At 41.7% G+C, this 18164-nt stretch overlaps 1 protein-coding gene across 1 annotated transcript in view; it reads left to right on the top strand.

The window, feature by feature from the left end:
• The window catches only part of LOC116359709 (protein eyes shut homolog), a 181388-nt gene that overhangs the window by 15603 nt on the left and 147621 nt on the right, over positions 1-18164 (top strand). The window contains exons 3-8 of the mRNA XM_031813048.1: positions 3169-3340; positions 3815-3893; positions 4865-5064; positions 10540-10664; positions 16302-16426; positions 17236-17443. Coding sequence (XP_031668908.1) covers positions 3169-3340; positions 3815-3893; positions 4865-5064; positions 10540-10664; positions 16302-16426; positions 17236-17443 — 909 coding nt within the window. The remainder of the gene's footprint in view (positions 1-3168; positions 3341-3814; positions 3894-4864; positions 5065-10539; positions 10665-16301; positions 16427-17235; positions 17444-18164) is intronic.

The following is an 18164-nucleotide window of genomic DNA, read 5'->3' as shown; positions in this document are numbered from 1 at the left end:
AACCTGTTTCAGTCTGCTATCCACCAAACGCTGGGAGATGAATTCACCTTTCAGTAGGAAAATAATCTAAAACACAAGGCCAAATCTACACTGGAGTTGCTTACCAAGAAGACAGTGAATGATCCTGAGTGGCCGAGTTACAGTTTTGACTTAAATCGGCTTGAAAATCCATGGCAAGACCTGAAAATGTGTGTCTGGCAATGATCAACAATGAATTTGACAGAGCCTGTAGAATGGGCAAATGTTGCACAATCCAGTTGTGGAAATATTTTAGAGACTTTCCTAGGAAGACATTCAGCTGTAATTTCTGCCAAAGGTGCTTCTACAAATTATTGACTCCGGAGTGTGAATAGTTATTTAAATTAGATATTTCTGTATTTCATTTTCAATCCATTTGCAAACATTTCTAAAAACGTGTTTTCACTTTGTCTTTATGGAGGATTGTTTGTAGATGGCTGAGAATTACATATATTTTTTTTTATCCATTTGGAATTCAGGCTGTAACACAACAAACTGTGGAATAAATCCATGGGTATGATTATTTTCTGAATGTACTGTATATAGTGCACTACTTTTTATTGGGCCCTGGGCAAAAGTAGTGCACTATATAGAGAATAGGGAGCCATTTGGGACGTAGTCCATGATATATTCCTATAGTCCTGAAATTGTCCAGGTCCTAGATTAGCCCAGTGAGTCATTCAGTTCCTAGTTTAGCCTAGTGACTCATTCAGTTCCTAGATTAGCCCAGTGAGTCATTCAGTTCCTAGTTTAGCCTAGTGACTCATTCAGTTCCTAGATTAGCCTAGTGAGTCTTTCAGGTCCTAGATTAGCCTAGTGAGTCATTCAGGTCCTAGATTAGCCCAGTGAGTTATTCAGGTCCTAGATTCGCCTAGTGAGTCATTCAGGTCCTAGATTAGCCCAGTGAGTTATTCAGGTCCTAGATTCGCCTAGTTAGTCATGCAGGTCCTAGATACGCCTAGTGAGTCATTCAGGTCCTAGATTAGCCTAGTGAGTCATTCAGGTCCTAGATTAGCCCAGTGAGTCATTCAGGTAATAGATAATCCATCTATAGAGACCGTTGATATTTACTACAGACCAGGGACCCCCTTGATAATCCATCTGTAGAGACCGTTGTTATTTACTACAGACCAGGGACCCCCTTGATAATCCATCTATAGAGACCGTTGTTATTTACTACAGGCCAGGGACCCCCTTGATAATCCATCTACAGAGACCGTTGTTATTTACTACAGACCAGGGACCCCCTTGATAATCCATCTACAGAGACCGTTGTTATTTACTACAGACCAGGGACCCCCTTGATAATCCATCTACAGAGACCGTTGTTATTTACTACAGACCAGGGACCCCCTTGATAATCCATCGTTGTTATTTGGGTCAACACCCTTTATTCACCCATCATTAGTAGCATGCTGCCTGAGTGATAATGTAGATGACATCAGCGCAATGCTACAGTATAGATTCCCTAGTCAGCAGCACATTGTTGAATGGTGATCTATATTCTCCACCTCTTGCTAGAGTAAAGCATACATAAAGCTATACGTTTTCCTTATATACTGGACATACCTGGGTTCAAATACTACTTGAAGTCTTTAAAATACTTATAGTGTTCCGGGAGTGCCAGATGGGCGGGGTTTGGGAGTGCCAGGTGGGCGGGGTTTGGGAGTGCCAGATGGGCGGGGTTTGGGAGTGCCAGATGGGCGGGGTTTGGGAGTGCCAGGTGGGCGGGGTTTGGGAGTGCCCGATGGGCGGGGTTTGGGAGTGCCAGATGGGCGGGGTTTGGGAGTGCCAGATGGGCAGGGTTTGCAATTTTGCGGTCATGATATTAGTTTCGTTGCGCCAGGCAAGCTCAATCAAATCAAATCGTATTTGTCACATGCTTTGTTAACAACAGGTGGACTGTCACGATGGTCGTAAGAAGCGGACCAAAGCGTAGCGTGGTGTGAATGCATGATTTAATGAAAGACGGAAAAAACACTAAATACACTCAAACAAACAAACAAACAAACAAACTAACCAGTCGAACGTGACAGAGTGCTAACATGCAACATCACATAGACAATAACCCACCAAATACCCTTGGATGGCTGCCTAAATATGGTTCTCAATCAGAGACAACGATAAACAGCTGCCTCTAATTGAGAACCAATCTAGGCAACCATAGACATACATAAACACCCAGATGGTAAACAACCCCGTAAACTTACAAAACCCTTAGACAGTAGAAAAACACATACATCACCCATGTCACACCCTGACCTAACCAAAACTCAAAAGAAAACAAAGAATACTCAGGTCAGGGCGTGACATGGACTAACAGTGAAATACTTACTTACAGGCCCTTCCCAACAATACAGAGAGAAAGACAGGAGAGAAATAACAGAAAAGTAAAACCCGTAATAATAAATAACTATCGTACACAGATAATGTATTTAATAATATTTCAAATAGTATTTGATCCCAGGTGTGGTACTGAATGACTGTGTGCAGTTGTTAATGGGATTTCTACGTGACAGCAACTGTATTCGACAGTGATAATGTGTTTTCACAATTAGATTCACCCAAGTGAAGACAGGTCGTGAGGACTGTTCCTCTGACTGTCTAATCAGGTGATGGTAACAGTGTGGAGGAAGATGTATTATTGCAGGGGTGAAGACACCTATAGACCTGTGGTTATACAGTGACTGGTGCCACCTTTACTGTGAGCTGAACAACAATATGTAACACAGGATTAGATATTGCACAGTCTGTCCAGTGTATATGCTGCAACCTAATGCAACAAACATAACGTACATAATGTAATGTATGCCGTACTACACAATGCAAACATACACAACTTTATGGAAGCAGTCATCTCTCTTCACCTACACTTGCGTCTCTGTCTTATTGCCGTTATTGAAAAACCTTAACTGTTTCTGCTACAAGTACAGTCATTGAAGCGAGAGAGTGTTCACCCTGTATTGATTCAATGTATTGAGGTGCATCTAAACTCAAATCAATTATTTAACCAGCCATTTCACCTCTTTCCATGATCGAGAACTCACAGTGAACATGTATTGTGTTGGTACATGTTCATATTCTATGTGCTGTGTGGTATAATATATATATAATGTGTTTTCTATGTTAATAGATGTCATTTATTCCCAGGGACGTGGTGTGAACTGAGCGTAGACGAGTGTGTGTCGAACCCGTGCCAAAACGACGGGAGCTGTGTGGATGGTCCCAATCGATACCAATGCTTATGTGCTGGAGGCTTCATGGGTTTCCATTGCGAGACCAACTTTGATGAATGCATGTCGGGCCCCTGTCTTCACGGGAGGTAAACAACGGAAGCGTTCATTACCAGTAAAACTGTTAGTGCTTCTCCTGCTGAATATAAAACGCCAGTCCAGGGAAGGAGATGTGTGTTGTTTAGAAAAATTGTAAATAAAGTGTTGTTGTTTTTTTAAATGAAAAAAAAAGAAAATTGCTGTGGAAATGGAGGATAGAAATGGTGTGTAATGGTGTGTAGTGGTGTGTAATGGTGTGTAATGGTGTTTAATGGTGTGTAATGTATAAGGGTGGGAAATAAGGCTTGTGTACTGTACACACTTTGTACCTACTATATGTCCATTTGACCTCAATTACCTCAGTTTACATTCCCATGATAAGCAAATAGTGATTTCAGATATTTGCCTTCTCTCAGTGTTTAGCCTTTTAATATACTAGAGGCCTAGACCAGAGTGGGACCTGGGACTTGGCAACGCTATATAGGCCTGTTTTGTTATGTTATGTTTCTCTCTTATCTTCCCAGGTGCATTGATGGAGTGGATGTGTATTACTGTCAGTGTGAATTGGGATGGACTGGTGCCAGATGTGAAATGAACATTGATGTGAGTTGAGCTGAGTGATAGTTGGGTATCTGGTAAGACCATCCTGCATGGGAGTCATCATCATTACATAACATGGTCTCATTAGAATATGTTAAAATAGTGTCATTTCGCTAAACATTGTAGTTATATTTCAGCCAAACTGACAAATGAGTTATTTGTAATTAACAGTGACCTATGACTTATATTTCACTATAGTGACATAAAATAGTGTCATTTCACTATGGACTTTTTATATTTTGTAATAGTGACTGTGCATCACATCTCATTATTGTACAACATTCCAAAACATGCAAACCAGGAAGATCCAGATGATTAGTCTCTATTCTAATCAGACCAGAGCTGCTCCAGTGTGCCATCTCTCTCCTTTCCCCATTCACAAGCCACATCGATTCTCCTACAGCATAAGTCAATTGAGCTACATGATCATGTAAGCATTGTATAAATACCTGATTAAAAGGAATCGCCTCACCCTAATCCCTAATTGATTTTAATACCCAGCCCAGCTTCAGTAGGCCTCCAGAGAGAGCACTGCGCTGATAGAATAGAATGCTAAGGCAGCCGGAATGTCTCTCTGAGGTTCCGCTCTGGAATGTGCAATCAGAGGCTCTTATTAAGGACTCCATTCTAATCTACAATTCTGCACATACTCTTTTAACTCATCATCCAACATAGTCAATTACGCATTTTAACAGTCACGTTTTCATACAGGCCTATGTATTCATATTCAAGTCATTCTCTTACGATATTCTGTTTATCTATATAGCTATGTTAGAACCACCATGCAGTTGTGGATATTTATAGTTAGTGTTTTCGTTCAGAGTCGGAGTGCTAATCTAGGATCATGTAATATCAATATTATGATCTTAAAAGGCGAAAGTAAACTGGTCCTACATCAGCACTTCTACTCTGAGACACTATAAATACAGGCCCTAGGTCTCGTGTTTTACATGATGCTATTTCCCCATCTACAGGAGTGTAGTTCCAGTCCGTGTCTGAATGGTGGCTCCTGTGTGGACTTGATTGATAAATATGCGTGTTTCTGCCTGGATGGATACACTGGAAAGAACTGTGACATTGACATAGACGTCTGTCTCGAAACCCCCACCAATGTCACCCTGTGTTTAAATGGAGGGACTTGTCTCGATGGCCAAGGCTCCAATTTCACCTGCAGGTCAGTGAATCTATTCATCATGTAGTCATGTGTATGTATAATACATACATATCAATATATACATATCTGTATATAATATGTACATGTAGAAACTTGGATTCTTTTATATATATTTTTCAATTAATCCAATATATTACAGTATTATAGCACCTCAAACATTTACCTGTTTGGATACACAGATTTTTGCTCCAAGGACTCATTTTAATAATTCATAATAAAGCCATACTGTGTATATATATATACATGCGTATAACAAGTTACAAAGCCTGATACCTGTCGGCTGTAAGTGAAGTAATACAACATTATCCAGTGTTATGATCTGCATGTTTTGACACAGTCTCTGTATTATGAGTTGAATTAAACCACCGCCTCCCATCAGACTGAAGTCACGCTGCCCCCTCATCTCTCAGATTGACATACATCTGATTGGTTTAATGTCAGGTTGCCACAGCAACAGAACCGTGTCATGTCATTTCCTATTAACACGCTCTCCCTCCCCTGTGTGATGTATGAAGTCTAGCTCAATCAGTGGAGTCTGGTCTCACTTCAAATCAGAGGACTGTTCATAGTAATGACTGGACTGGAATGAATGAAACTAAACACAACAAACACAATGGTTTCCATGTGTTTGTTAGCGTTCCATTGATTCCAGTCCAGCCATTACTATGAGCCGTCCTCCCTCCCTTCACATTGTGAATATAGCCAGACACTGCACTGCAGTAATAGGGTGTAGATTTGCCACAGCGTGGGTCCCCTCGACGTCTCGCTGTTAATTACATTGTCTTAGCTGTAGCACATATGCTCAGGTTCAGGGCCGTAAGTCACTGTGGTCTAGTGTAAAGACAGAGGGTCGCATCCCAAACAGTACCCTAGTCCCTACATCTTCTGACCAGAGTCCTGTAGTGCACTGTAAAGGGAACAGACATTTGGGACGCAGACAGAGAAGGGCTGCCTGCCTGCTGCAGTAATGTTTAGTCTGTTATCAACAGTTGGAGGACAGTTGGGTGTCATGCTGCAGCATCTGGCTCTGTATACTCAATTATAATTCAATGTTTATTTTTTGTGAAATGAATGCTGAAGTTGTGTGCATATGCTTTACTTTCCGTATGCTAGGTTTTCTTTTTGGTTAAACAAATGCTGCATTTTTATGGGTATGCAGTAGATGCCATATGTTGAAGTGATTTAGAAAAGAAGGCGTGTTCTGTTGTCTCCATTTCCTTGGTGACGAGTCACATGTCAATCTAATGTGTCTTTAACACGAAATGACACAATGTATTGTAATCATAAACTGTACGTGAGGGAATAACACTCTTTCTCATTAGGATAATGGATACAAGCATGGATGTTATAGGTTGCAACCAGCGACAGACTGCATGCAGTTCAGTCGATTTGGTATATAGAGATCCATCCAATATTATGCGTGGTGTCAGGATTGCAACAGATTGGATGGTTGAATGTGATGTCTGGATTTGATGGCAATTCGACCAGCCTCGGGGACAAGCAGCATGGAGACAGTTTAAATTGCAGTTCCATTTCCTAGCTTGGTAATGGTTGGATGTTGGTTCTGTTCCAAACGGCACCCTATTCCCTTTATAGTGCCCTTTATTTGACCAAAACCCTATGGGGCTCTGGTCACAAGTAGTGCACTGTTTACAGGTAGGTAATAGGGTTCCATTTGGGACGCAGGTAGTGTCTCCTTGAAGTAAGACGTCCGTTCTCAATCTGCTGGTGTCTCCAGAGATTTGAGGAGTCCTATGCGAATGCATTTCAGCCACATTATTATAATACCCATGGACATGAATAGGACTTGGATGGTGAGAATGCATTCTAGAGATTGTTACTTTATGTTGTGTGTAGTAAAACTGCTTTCCCCCCCAACCTATCACTGTCAATACTGCAGAGTAGTCTAGACCGGTTTTATGCTACTTCTATGCCACTGCTATACTTAATATGGTAACACTTTACTTGACACCCAGCGTCATAACTATGTCATAATGTGTCATAACAGCTGACACAACTTGTCATAACCTGTTATAATATGGTCATAACACTGTCATGACACATATATTTAGACCTGTTATGACATATATTGAGTTATTTTATGGCTGGTTATGACACCTACATAAGTGTTAAAACCCACAAAGCAAAACATTCCATTACACCATAGCCTACGTGTCAACAGTATGTTTATATTATATATTATATTTTTAATGGACCATATTAAAGTATCATTGTAATTGTGCAAACATTGATGTCGGACATGCACCTATCCCAGTTCTCTGTTTCTGGTGACTGGGATGAATGCAGGAGCAGATTTCAGGAGCAGGACAAGACACCCTCTTTTAGACTGATGACTGACATAAGGGCATGTACGTGACAGGCCTATCTGGATTATATGATTATGATGGTCATAATGCTTCTTGACAGTGTCATAAAGTCTGTTTTCTTAGTCCAAGTAAAGTGACACAGGATGTTCATAATGCTACATGACAGGGAAATAAAGTGTATTTTCTACAAATGATTTAAAATATGATGCAGCATCTGGCTCTGTATACTTCTCGTTTTTAGCTGATAGGAGTGGAAGCCGGTGGGTTCGTCTGCTGCTTAAGCCCATCAGTGACAAAGACTGAGGAGCTGTGCATTCCAAGATGTCTTTCTGCACACCACTGTTGTACTGTGCCTTTACTTGCCTGCATGTGGCCCGCCTATTAGCTTGCACCATTCTTGCTATTCTCCTTTGACCTCTCATCAACAAGCTGTTTTTTTGCCCACAGGACTGCCGCTAACTGGAAGGTTTTTGTTTGTCGCACCATTCTCAGTAAACCCTAGACTCTGTTGTGCATGAAAAGCCCAGGAGGCCGGCCGTTTCTGAGATACTGGAGCTGGTATGCCTGGAACTGGTATGCCTGGAACTGGTATGCCTGGCACTGGTATGCCTGGAACTGGTATGCCTGGCACTGGTATGCATGGCACTGGTATGCCTGGCACTGGTATGCCTGGAACTGGTATGCCTGGAAATGGTATGCCTGGCACTGGTATGCCTGGAACTGGTATGCCTGGCACTGGTATGCCTGGCACTGGTATGCCTGGAACTGGTATGCCTGGAACTGGTATACCTGGCATCGACGATCACTGGTATGCCTGGCATCGCTTAGGTCACTCATTTTGCCCATTCTAACGATCACTCGAACAGAAACTGGATGTCTCGATGCCTGCTTTGCACACTCTTGGCATTTTCTCAACCAGCTTCACCTGGAACAGTCTTAAAGGAGTTCCCACATATGCTGAGCACTTGTTATCTGCTTTCCCTTCACTCTGCGGTCCAACTCATCATCTGATGCAGCACTCCATCACTCTCTTTCTTGGTCCAATAGCCCTGTATGTTATATGTGTTATATGAGAGCATCCTGACCGGTTGCATCACCGCCTGGTATGGCAACTGCTCAGCATATGACCATAAGCTTCCTGCCATCCAGGATCTATATAATTGGCGGTGTCAGAGGAAAGCCCATAAAAGTTTTCTCTGCTACCACACAGCAAGCGGTACCGGAGTGCCAAGTCTAGGACCAAAAGGCTCCTCAACAGCTTCTAACCCCAAGCCATAAGACTGCTGAACAATTCATAAAATCGCCACCGGACAATTTACATTGAACCCCCCCCTCCCTTTTGTACACTGCTGCTACTAGCTGTTTGTTTATTATCTATGCATAGTCACTTCGCCCCCACCTACATGTACAGATTACCTCCACTAACCTGTACCCCCGCACACTGACTCGGTACCGGTGCCCCCTGTATATAGCCTCATTATTGTTATTTTTATTGTGTCACTTTTTATTATTACTTTTTATTTTAGTCCAGTTGGTAAATATTTTCTTCTTCTTGATCTGGTTAAGGGCTTGTAAGTAAACCATTTCACAGTAAAGTCTACACCTGTTGGTTAAGGGCTTGTAAGTAAGCATTTCACAGTAAAGTCTACACCTGTTGGTTAAGGGCTTGTAAGTAAGCATTTCACAGTAAAGTCTACACCTGTTGGTTAAGGGCTTGTAAGTAAAGCATTTCACAGTAAAGTCTACACCTGTTGGTTAAGGGCTTGTAAGTAAAGCATTTCACAGTAAAGTCTACACCTGTTGGTTAAGGGCTTGTAAGTAAGCATTTCACAGTAAAGTCTACACTTGTTGGTTAAGGGCTTGTAAGTAAAGCATTTCACAGTAAAGTCTACACCTGTTGGTTAAGGGCTTGTAAGTAAAGCATTTCACAGTAAAGTCTACACCTGTTGGTTAAGGGCTTGTAAGTAAGCATTTCACAGTAAAGTCTACACTTGTTGGTTAAGGGCTTGTAAGTAAAGCATTTCACAGTAAAGTCTACACCTGTTGGTTAAGGGCTTGTAAGTAAAGCATTTCACAGTAAAGTCTACACCTGTTGGTTAAGGGCTTGTAAGTAAGCATTTCACAGTAAAGTCTACACCTGTTGGTTAAGGGCTTGTAAGTAAAGCATTTCACAGTAAAGTCTACACCTGTTGGTTAAGGGCTTGTAAGTAAAGCATTTCACAGTAAAGTCTACACCTGTTGGTTAAGGGCTTGTAAGTAAAGCATTTCACAGTAAAGTCTACACCTGTTGGTTAAGGGCTTGTAAGTAAAGCATTTCACAGTAAAGTCTACACCTGTTGGTTAAGGGCTTGTAAGTAAGCATTTCACAGTAAAGTCTACACTTGTTGGTTAAGGGCTTGTAAGTAAAGCATTTCACAGTAAAGTCTACACCTGTTGGTTAAGGGCTTGTAAGTAAAGCATTTCACAGTAAAGTCTACACCTGTTGGTTAAGGGCTTGTAAGTAAGCATTTCACAGTAAAGTCTACACTTGTTGGTTAAGGGCTTGTAAGTAAAGCATTTCACAGTAAAGTCTACACCTGTTGGTTAAGGGCTTGTAAGTAAAGCATTTCACAGTAAAGTCTACACCTGTTGGTTAAGGGCTTGTAAGTAAGCATTTCACAGTAAAGTCTACACCTGTTGGTTAAGGGCTTGTAAGTAAAGCATTTCACAGTAAAGTCTACACCTGTTGGTTAAGGGCTTGTAAGTAAGCATTTCACAGTAAAGTCTACACTTGTTGGTTAAGGGCTTGTAAGTAAAGCATTTCACAGTAAAGTCTACACCTGTTGGTTAAGGGCTTGTAAGTAAAGCATTTCACAGTAAAGTCTACACCTGTTGGTTAAGGGCTTGTAAGTAAGCATTTCACAGTAAAGTCTACACCTGTTGGTTAAGGGCTTGTAAGTAAGCATTTCACAGTAAAGTCTACACCTGTTGGTTAAGGGCTTGTAAGTAAGCATTTCACAGTAAAGTCTACACCTGTTGGTTAAGGGCTTGTAAGTAAGCATTTCACAGTAAAGTCTACACTTGTTGTATTCGGCGCATGTGACAAGTGAAGTTTGATTTGATTAGATATGTTAAATGACTTCTATGCGATATCCTTGTCTTCTCCCAGTTGTCCAGCAGGTTTCATAGGGGACTTCTGTGAGATGGACGTTAATGAATGCTGTTCAGATCCATGTCTCCACGGGGCTATCTGCCGAGACCTGCTTAACGGATACCTCTGTCACTGCAGGGCAGGTGAGTACATTAACTAAGATTGGTAACAGTTATAATGCATGACAAGGTGGTTATAATGAAGCAATAAGGCCAAATGAGGTGTGGTATATGACCACTATACCACGGCTAAGGGCTGTTCTTAAGCGCGACGCAATGTGGAGTGCCTGGATACAGCCCTTAGCCGCGGTACAGTATATTGGCCATATACTGTACTGTACCACAAACCCCCCATGTGCCTTGTTGCTATTATAAACTGGTTACCAATATAAAAAAGTATGTTTGCTTCATACCCATGGCATATTGTCTGATATACCACAGCATTCAGCCAATCGGCATTCAGAGCTCTAACTACCCAGTTTATAATGCATTCTATGACCTGGTTCATGGCTACCTCTGCCACTTCAAGGCAGGTAAGTCACTGGACAACAACTAAGATCGGGGGTGCAACTCAATAGTAGGAAGGTGTTCCTAATGTTTTGTACACTCAGTGTATATATTAATGTTTTTGAAATATATACCTGGTTAACGCTGACGCTCTAACTGCAGAGTAGGTTAATTACTGGAATGTAGATTGGTTACAATAAGTCACTGGACATGGACTCAGATCGGCTTTATCGCTATTCTAGCAGGCCTATGTGTTGCAGAATACTGATGTTGTACAATGATGATTGACATTATCAATCATTTTTTTATGATTCAAAGCAAATCAATCTATTTTTCATCTCCCAGTAAAATCAGATAACAGGCCTAGATCTCTTGCAAAACATGTTGCAATAGATTATAAATCATTTTCTTACCACTTTAATTATTTATGGTGAAAAGCTAGCACAGCATCTCTTCAGGTGTGGGTGGATCAATACTTGTATTTTGCTTACAGATAAAGCATTAATTTGACATTTTTACACTTTAGTCATTTAGCAGACAGATCAGTGTCTGCACCACGTGCTCTCACGACTGGTGTCCACCAGGGCTCAGATCACCGCCGCTTGACAGTACCCCCGCTTACAGTGTAGTGGGCAGTAATAAAGTTGAAGTCAGAAGTTTACATACACCTTAGCCAAATATATTCAAACTCAATTTTTCACAATTTCTGACATTTAATCTTAGCAAGAATTCCCTGTCTTAGATCAGTTAGGATCACCACTTTATTTTAAGAATGTGAAATGTCAGAATAGTAGTAGAGAGAATGATTTATTTTAGCTTTTATTTCTTTCATCACATTCCCATTGGGTCAGAAGTTTACATACATTCAATTAGTATTTGGCAGCATTAGCCTTCCACAAGCTTCCTACAATAAGTTGGGTGAATTTTGGCCCATTCCTCCTGACAGAGCTGGTGTAACTGAGTCAGGTTTGTAGGCCTTCTTGCTCGTACACACTTTTTCAGTTCTGCCCACAAATTTTCTATAGGCTTGAGGTCAGGGCTTTGTGATGGCCACTCCAATACCTTGACTTTGTTGTCCTTAAGCCGTTTTTCCACAACTTTGGAAGTATGCTTGGGATCATTGTCCATTTGGAAGACCCATTTGCGACCAATCTTTAACTTCCTGACTGATGTCTTCAGATATTGCTTCAATATATCCACATCATTTTACCTCCTCATGATGCCATCTATTTTGTGAAGTCCACCAGTCCCTCCTGCAGTAAAGCACCCCCACAACATGATGCTGCAACCCCTGTGCTTCACGGTTGGGATGGTGGTGTTCGGCTTGCAAGCCTCCCCCTTTTTCCTCAAAACATAACGATGGTCATTACAGCCAAACAGTTCTATTTTTGTTTCATCTGACCAGAGGACATTTCTCAAAAGAAATACGATCTTTGTCCCCATGTGCAGTTGCAAACCGTAGTCTGGCTTTTTTATGGCGGTTTTGGAGCAGTGGCTTCTTCCTTGCTGAGCGGCCTTTCAGGTTGTGTCGATATAGGACTCGTTTTACTGTGGATATATATACTTTTGTACCCGTTTCCTCCAGCATCTTCACAAGGTCCTTTGCTGCTGTTCTGGGATTGATTTGCACTTTTCGCACCTAAGTACGTTCATCTCTAGGAGACAGAACACGTTTCCTTCCTGAGCGGTATGGCGGCTGCATGGTATCACGGTGTTTATACTTGCGTACTATTGTTTGTACAGATGAACGCAGTACCTTTAGGCGTTTGGAAATTGCTCCCAAGGATGAACCAGACTTGTGGATGTCTACAATTTTTTTCTGAGGTCTTGGCTGATTTCTTTTGATTTTCCCATAATGTCAAGCAAAGAGGCACAGAGTTTGAAGGTAGACCTTGAAATACATCCAGAGGTACACCTCCAATTGACTCAAATGATGTCAATCAGCCTATCAGAAGCTTCTAAAGCCATTTTCTGGAATTTTCCAAGCTGTTTATAGCTACAGACAACTTAGTGTATGTAAACTTCTGACCCACTGGAATTGTAATACAGTGAAATTTAAGTGAAATAATCTGTCTGTACACAATTGTTGGAAAAATTACATGTGTCATGCACAAAGTAGATGTCCTAACCGACTTGCCAAAACTATAGTTTGTTAACATGAAATGTGTGGAGTGGTTGAAAAAAAACGAGTTTTAATGACTCCAAACTAAGTGTATGTAAACTTCCGACTTCAACTCTATGTGTATATACAGTGCATGTGATATTATAAATACCTCATGTGATTTGTAATAAGTCTAAACAATTAGCCTATTCAAATGTTTATCTGACTCCAAAAGATAAATATACACGTTAGCATTAGGCAATGAGTTGATGTAGACGAGCAAGAATTGGTCTGAGAATGTTCGATATCAAAGGTATATATTTAATTAACATTGTTCAATGAATGGATTCACATACAAGGCATTACAATTCAGTTACAAGCATTAACAAGCATTATAAAGCATTATTCCAAGCCTATAGACACTAAGGTTAATGTACAGGACAAAGCATGAACAAAGCGATGCTTATTAGATCAGAGGCCTAGAAGCCTAAGAAATGAGAATTGATCATTCAACCTTCCTCCATGGACTGGATACAGGATAAGAGACAGAAAGAACAAATGCATTTAATTCCATTTATAACATATGAAGGTGCAACCTTTCAACCCAAAACCAACCACTTTTGACCAATCAAACGATACTAACGATACTTGGTGGTCAGGTTTACAGTGCTCCCCATGTCAGTGTCCTTTTGGCTTAGGAGTCTGTTCCCTCACCCTTGCTATGGAAGGGGTCTTCTGAGGATAGACAGCTCTGTAGCTCAGAGCTCACAGCATAGGAATGAAACCTTTTAGATACCACAATTCGATGGGAGATGGAGGCTAGGTGGTTCGACTGGAATTCACCCGCTTAGACACAGCTACTCATTCGTAGCTTGGGAAGAAAAATATTTATTTGTCTTCAAACTTGTTTTGGGTTCGTTGACCTTCTAGACCTTGGCTGCAGCTTGGGTCATGTAGTCTTCCTGTAAATGATATACTCACAGGTTTTATACCCTTGGGTCAGAAGTGGGCGTAACTGCCTTTAGGGCAATTCTCTGGGCGTACCAAGTTAATGAGGCAAGGTCTAGATTTTATTCAAATCCAATTTTAGACAATTAACTTAACATTTCATCTTCCCCAAAACATTCTCTTTGATTTGGATATTTTCCGTACAATGTATAAACATCAAACATATACTAGGAAAACTCTTCACATTACAATGTTTTCGTAATAACGTCATCTATTAACCTTTAATAACAAAACAAAAATGATGTACATTATCATATTCCATCTATCGTCATGACCACCATTGTGGCTGACGGAAACCATTGTTCCAAAGTCCCTTTATTTCATGTTTAATGTTCTAAAGGCTGGTTCTCCATAGTAACAGGACAAAGGAATTTGTCTGTGGCCTGAGATTTACCAGGGTCGTGAGGGGTCATAAAACCCCCACATCTTCAGACCCCTAGATCTCTCCTCCTCTGTTGGGGTTGAGAGATAATCTGTAGGATTGTGGTCTCCTGTAACCTGACCTGGTCAGGACAGTCATGACAGTATTATTCTATAGCATTCGATAGTCAGTCCTCTGAATACTGTAACAGGGAGGAATATTTTGGCCCCTCAGAGGGGAAGGGTTGACTAGTCATTTGGCATTGTCCTCTGTCTTCCAACTCCAGGTGTCAGAGAGCACATAAATTAGGGCCGAGCCTACAACAGCTGCCTCTGAAAAAACACAGAAGTACTAGTAATAATTGCATAGCAGAGGTGAAAGACACACCTCTCAGCACTGATTGCTGATTGCCTGGCAAAGGTGAAGAAAACATCCCCTACAATACACCACTCCCACAAATTAGCAAGACTGTTACACAAATAGGCCTGAAACTAATCCACAAGTCCACAATGACAGTCACAAGTACAGAGCAGTCAGACAGTTCAAACAGCAATGATTAAGTAGACTAATATGTAAAACACAACACGTAAATGCAATTGCCCTACAAGACAATACCAGCATCTACTTATTGGATTTTAGAAAATCCTTGCTTCTCTTGTAATAGCCTCATCCAAAAACCTAGTCGATAGCCTCATCAAAACACCTAGTCTATAGCCTCATCAAAACACCTAGTCTATAGCCTCATCAAAACACCTAGTCTATAGCCTCATCCAAAAACCTAGTCGATAGCCTCATCAAAACACCTAGTCTATAGCCTCATCCAAACACCTAGCCTATAGCCTCATCAAAACACCTAGTCTATAGCCTCATCAAGACACCTAGCCTATAGCCTCATCAAAACACCTAGTCTATAGCCTCATCAAAACACCTAGTCTATAGCCTCATCAAAACACCTAGTCTATAGCCTCATCAAAACACCTAGCCTATAGCCTCATCAAAACACCTAGCCTACAGCCTCATCAAGACACCTAGTCTATAGCCTCATCAAGACACCTAGTCTATAGCCTCATCAAGACACCTAGCCTATAGCGTCATCAAAACACCTAGTCTATAGCCTCATCAAAACACCTAGTCTATAGCCTCATCAAAACACCTAGTCTATAGCCTCATCAAGACACCTAGCCTATAGCCTCATCAAAACACCTAGCCTATAGCGTCATCAAAACACCTAGCCTACAGCCTCAACAAAACACCTATAGCCTCATCAACACACCTATAGCCTCATCAACACACCTGGCCTATAGCCTCATCAAAACACCTAGCCTATAGCCTCATCAAAACACCTAGCCTATAGCCTCATTAAAACACCTAGCCTATAGCCTCATCAAAACACCTAGCCTATAGCCTCATTAAAACACCTAGCCTATAGCCTCATCAAAACACCTAGCCTATAGCCTCATTAAAACACCTAGCCTATAGCGTCATTAAAGCACCTAGCCTAAAGCCTCAATAATACACCTAGCCTATAGCCTCATTAAAATCTCCCTGTCTCTCCATTAACCTTTGTGTGTGTGTGTGTGTGTGGGTGTGGGTGTGTGGGTGTGTGTGTGGGTGTGTGGGTGTGGGTGTGTGTGCCCCCTCCAAAAAAGAAGCAAAGCAGCAAATAGAAGGAATCTGATTGATATTCTCTTAAGAGGGTGGTGGATGTGAGTGAAGCTAGGGCTCACCGCACTGCAAGTACACACACACATCCCACCTCCCTCCACACTGCGGTGCTCAGTCTGTGGGCTTTGTTCCTTGGCAGGTTGGACAGGCCTTCACTGTGAGTTGGACATTAATGAGTGCCTTCCGCAGCCCTGCAACCAAGGGATGTGCATCCAGAACGAGCCTGGCTACGGCTACACCTGTTTCTGTCGTCCTGGATTTGTGGTGAGGCTTACCCAGCACACTCTTCCCTTATTTCATCCTTCCCTCTATCCTCCTTCATCCCTATTGCCTCCCCCTCTTTCTCTATCTCTGTGTGAATCTCTCTCTCGCCCTTCTTTCCTTTGCTCTTCTCCATGTCTGAAATGTTAGCATTTCTTTCAATATGTTATTCATCTTCTTTCTTCTCCCAGAATGTGATGGTATTATATTTACCATCCTAGTCATGGCAGGATAAGGCAGAGGCTGAATATTTACCATCCTAGTCATGGCAGGATAAGGCAGAGGCTGAATATTTACCCTCCTAGTCATGGGCAGGATAAGGCAGTTCCATCTGGCACCCTATTCCCTATACAGTACACTACCTTTGACCCAAGCCCTAGTCAACAGAAGTACACTACGCAGGGTATCAATTGACAATAGGGTGCCATTTGGGCCATGTTCAGAGAGAGGTTATTTAGTTCAGTCTCCACCACTGTATATGTCATTCGCAGGCATTTGTGATCATCTCTCCTGCTGCTACAAATCATTTACACCCTTATTAAGGTGGCCTGAATCCTAATGTCTTCCTTACCAAGCCCATGTGTGTCTCAAATTGAACCCTATTCCCTGTGTAGTGCCCTACTTTTGTCCATGACCTCACATCATAGATGGAATTATGCGAATGACTAATAAAATAAACAAATATTTATGTTAGATTAGATTATATAGCTATGGTATAATGTCTATATATTTGACTATTTCTATGGTCAACTAATGTTTATCTATATTTCTGTTTCTATAGTCTAATGTCTATCTCTGTTTTACATGTACAGGGGAGGAACTGTGAGCACAATTACGATGACTGCCTGCTCCAGCCGTGTCCGGGAGGATCCTCCTGTGTTGATGGTATCAACGAGGTCAGCTGTCAGCCAGTCGAGGGAGACATGTCCTCTGTGCCCTGGGAGCCTTCTATGACACAAACCCCTCGGGGATCCCTGCTCACCACGTCACCAATGTCACTGTACAGTGAACAACCAACAGGTATGGAGGTCAATCGTAAAGACCACAGTCATATAACAGTTGGGTCAGTACTTTGTGGTCAGGTCAACCGTAAGATCAGCCGTTAGATCACACAACTATACTCTGGTTATATTATAACACCAATGACATAACACCAGTGTCGCCGTAAAGTGTGAATCCAGTGGAGGCTGAACAACCAACAGGTATATCGATCAATCTTTGAACTTCTGTTATAGTTGGTTCAGCACAGCCTGTATGTGATCGTATGTGCTGTTATAGGGATATGATATAAGGACATATGTTTCCATGCTCACCACACCACTGTCACCAGCGTACTGCAAAGGTGATAAATGCAGGGCATTTTGTGTTGATAGTGTTACGGAAGCAACTAGATGGCCTATTGTTAACACTGTACTCGGCTAAGTCTAGGGCTTCATAATGGTTCTGTAACCTGATTGGATGTGTGCAGTAATGTGACAAGTAAGCGTATGCAACCAGGTGTTAAATGTATGTATCCAGGGGACAGCAACCTTACCCTGGTCCAGGGTCAACTCTGTTATGGTATGTATGTATCCAGGGGACAGCAACCTTACCCTGGTCCAGGGTCAACTCTGTTATGGTATGTATGTATCCAGGGGACAGCAACCTTACCCTGGTCCAGGGTCAACTCTGTTATGGTATGTATCCAGGGGACAGCAACCTTACCCTGGTCCAGGGTCAACTCTGTTATGGTATGTATGTA

The sequence above is a fragment of the Oncorhynchus kisutch genome, unplaced genomic scaffold (genome assembly GCF_002021735.2).
Source record: "Oncorhynchus kisutch isolate 150728-3 unplaced genomic scaffold, Okis_V2 Okis04b-Okis11a_hom, whole genome shotgun sequence".
NCBI classification, from domain to species: domain Eukaryota; kingdom Metazoa; phylum Chordata; class Actinopteri; order Salmoniformes; family Salmonidae; genus Oncorhynchus; species Oncorhynchus kisutch.
This window is presented reverse-complemented; position numbering and strand designations above follow the sequence as displayed.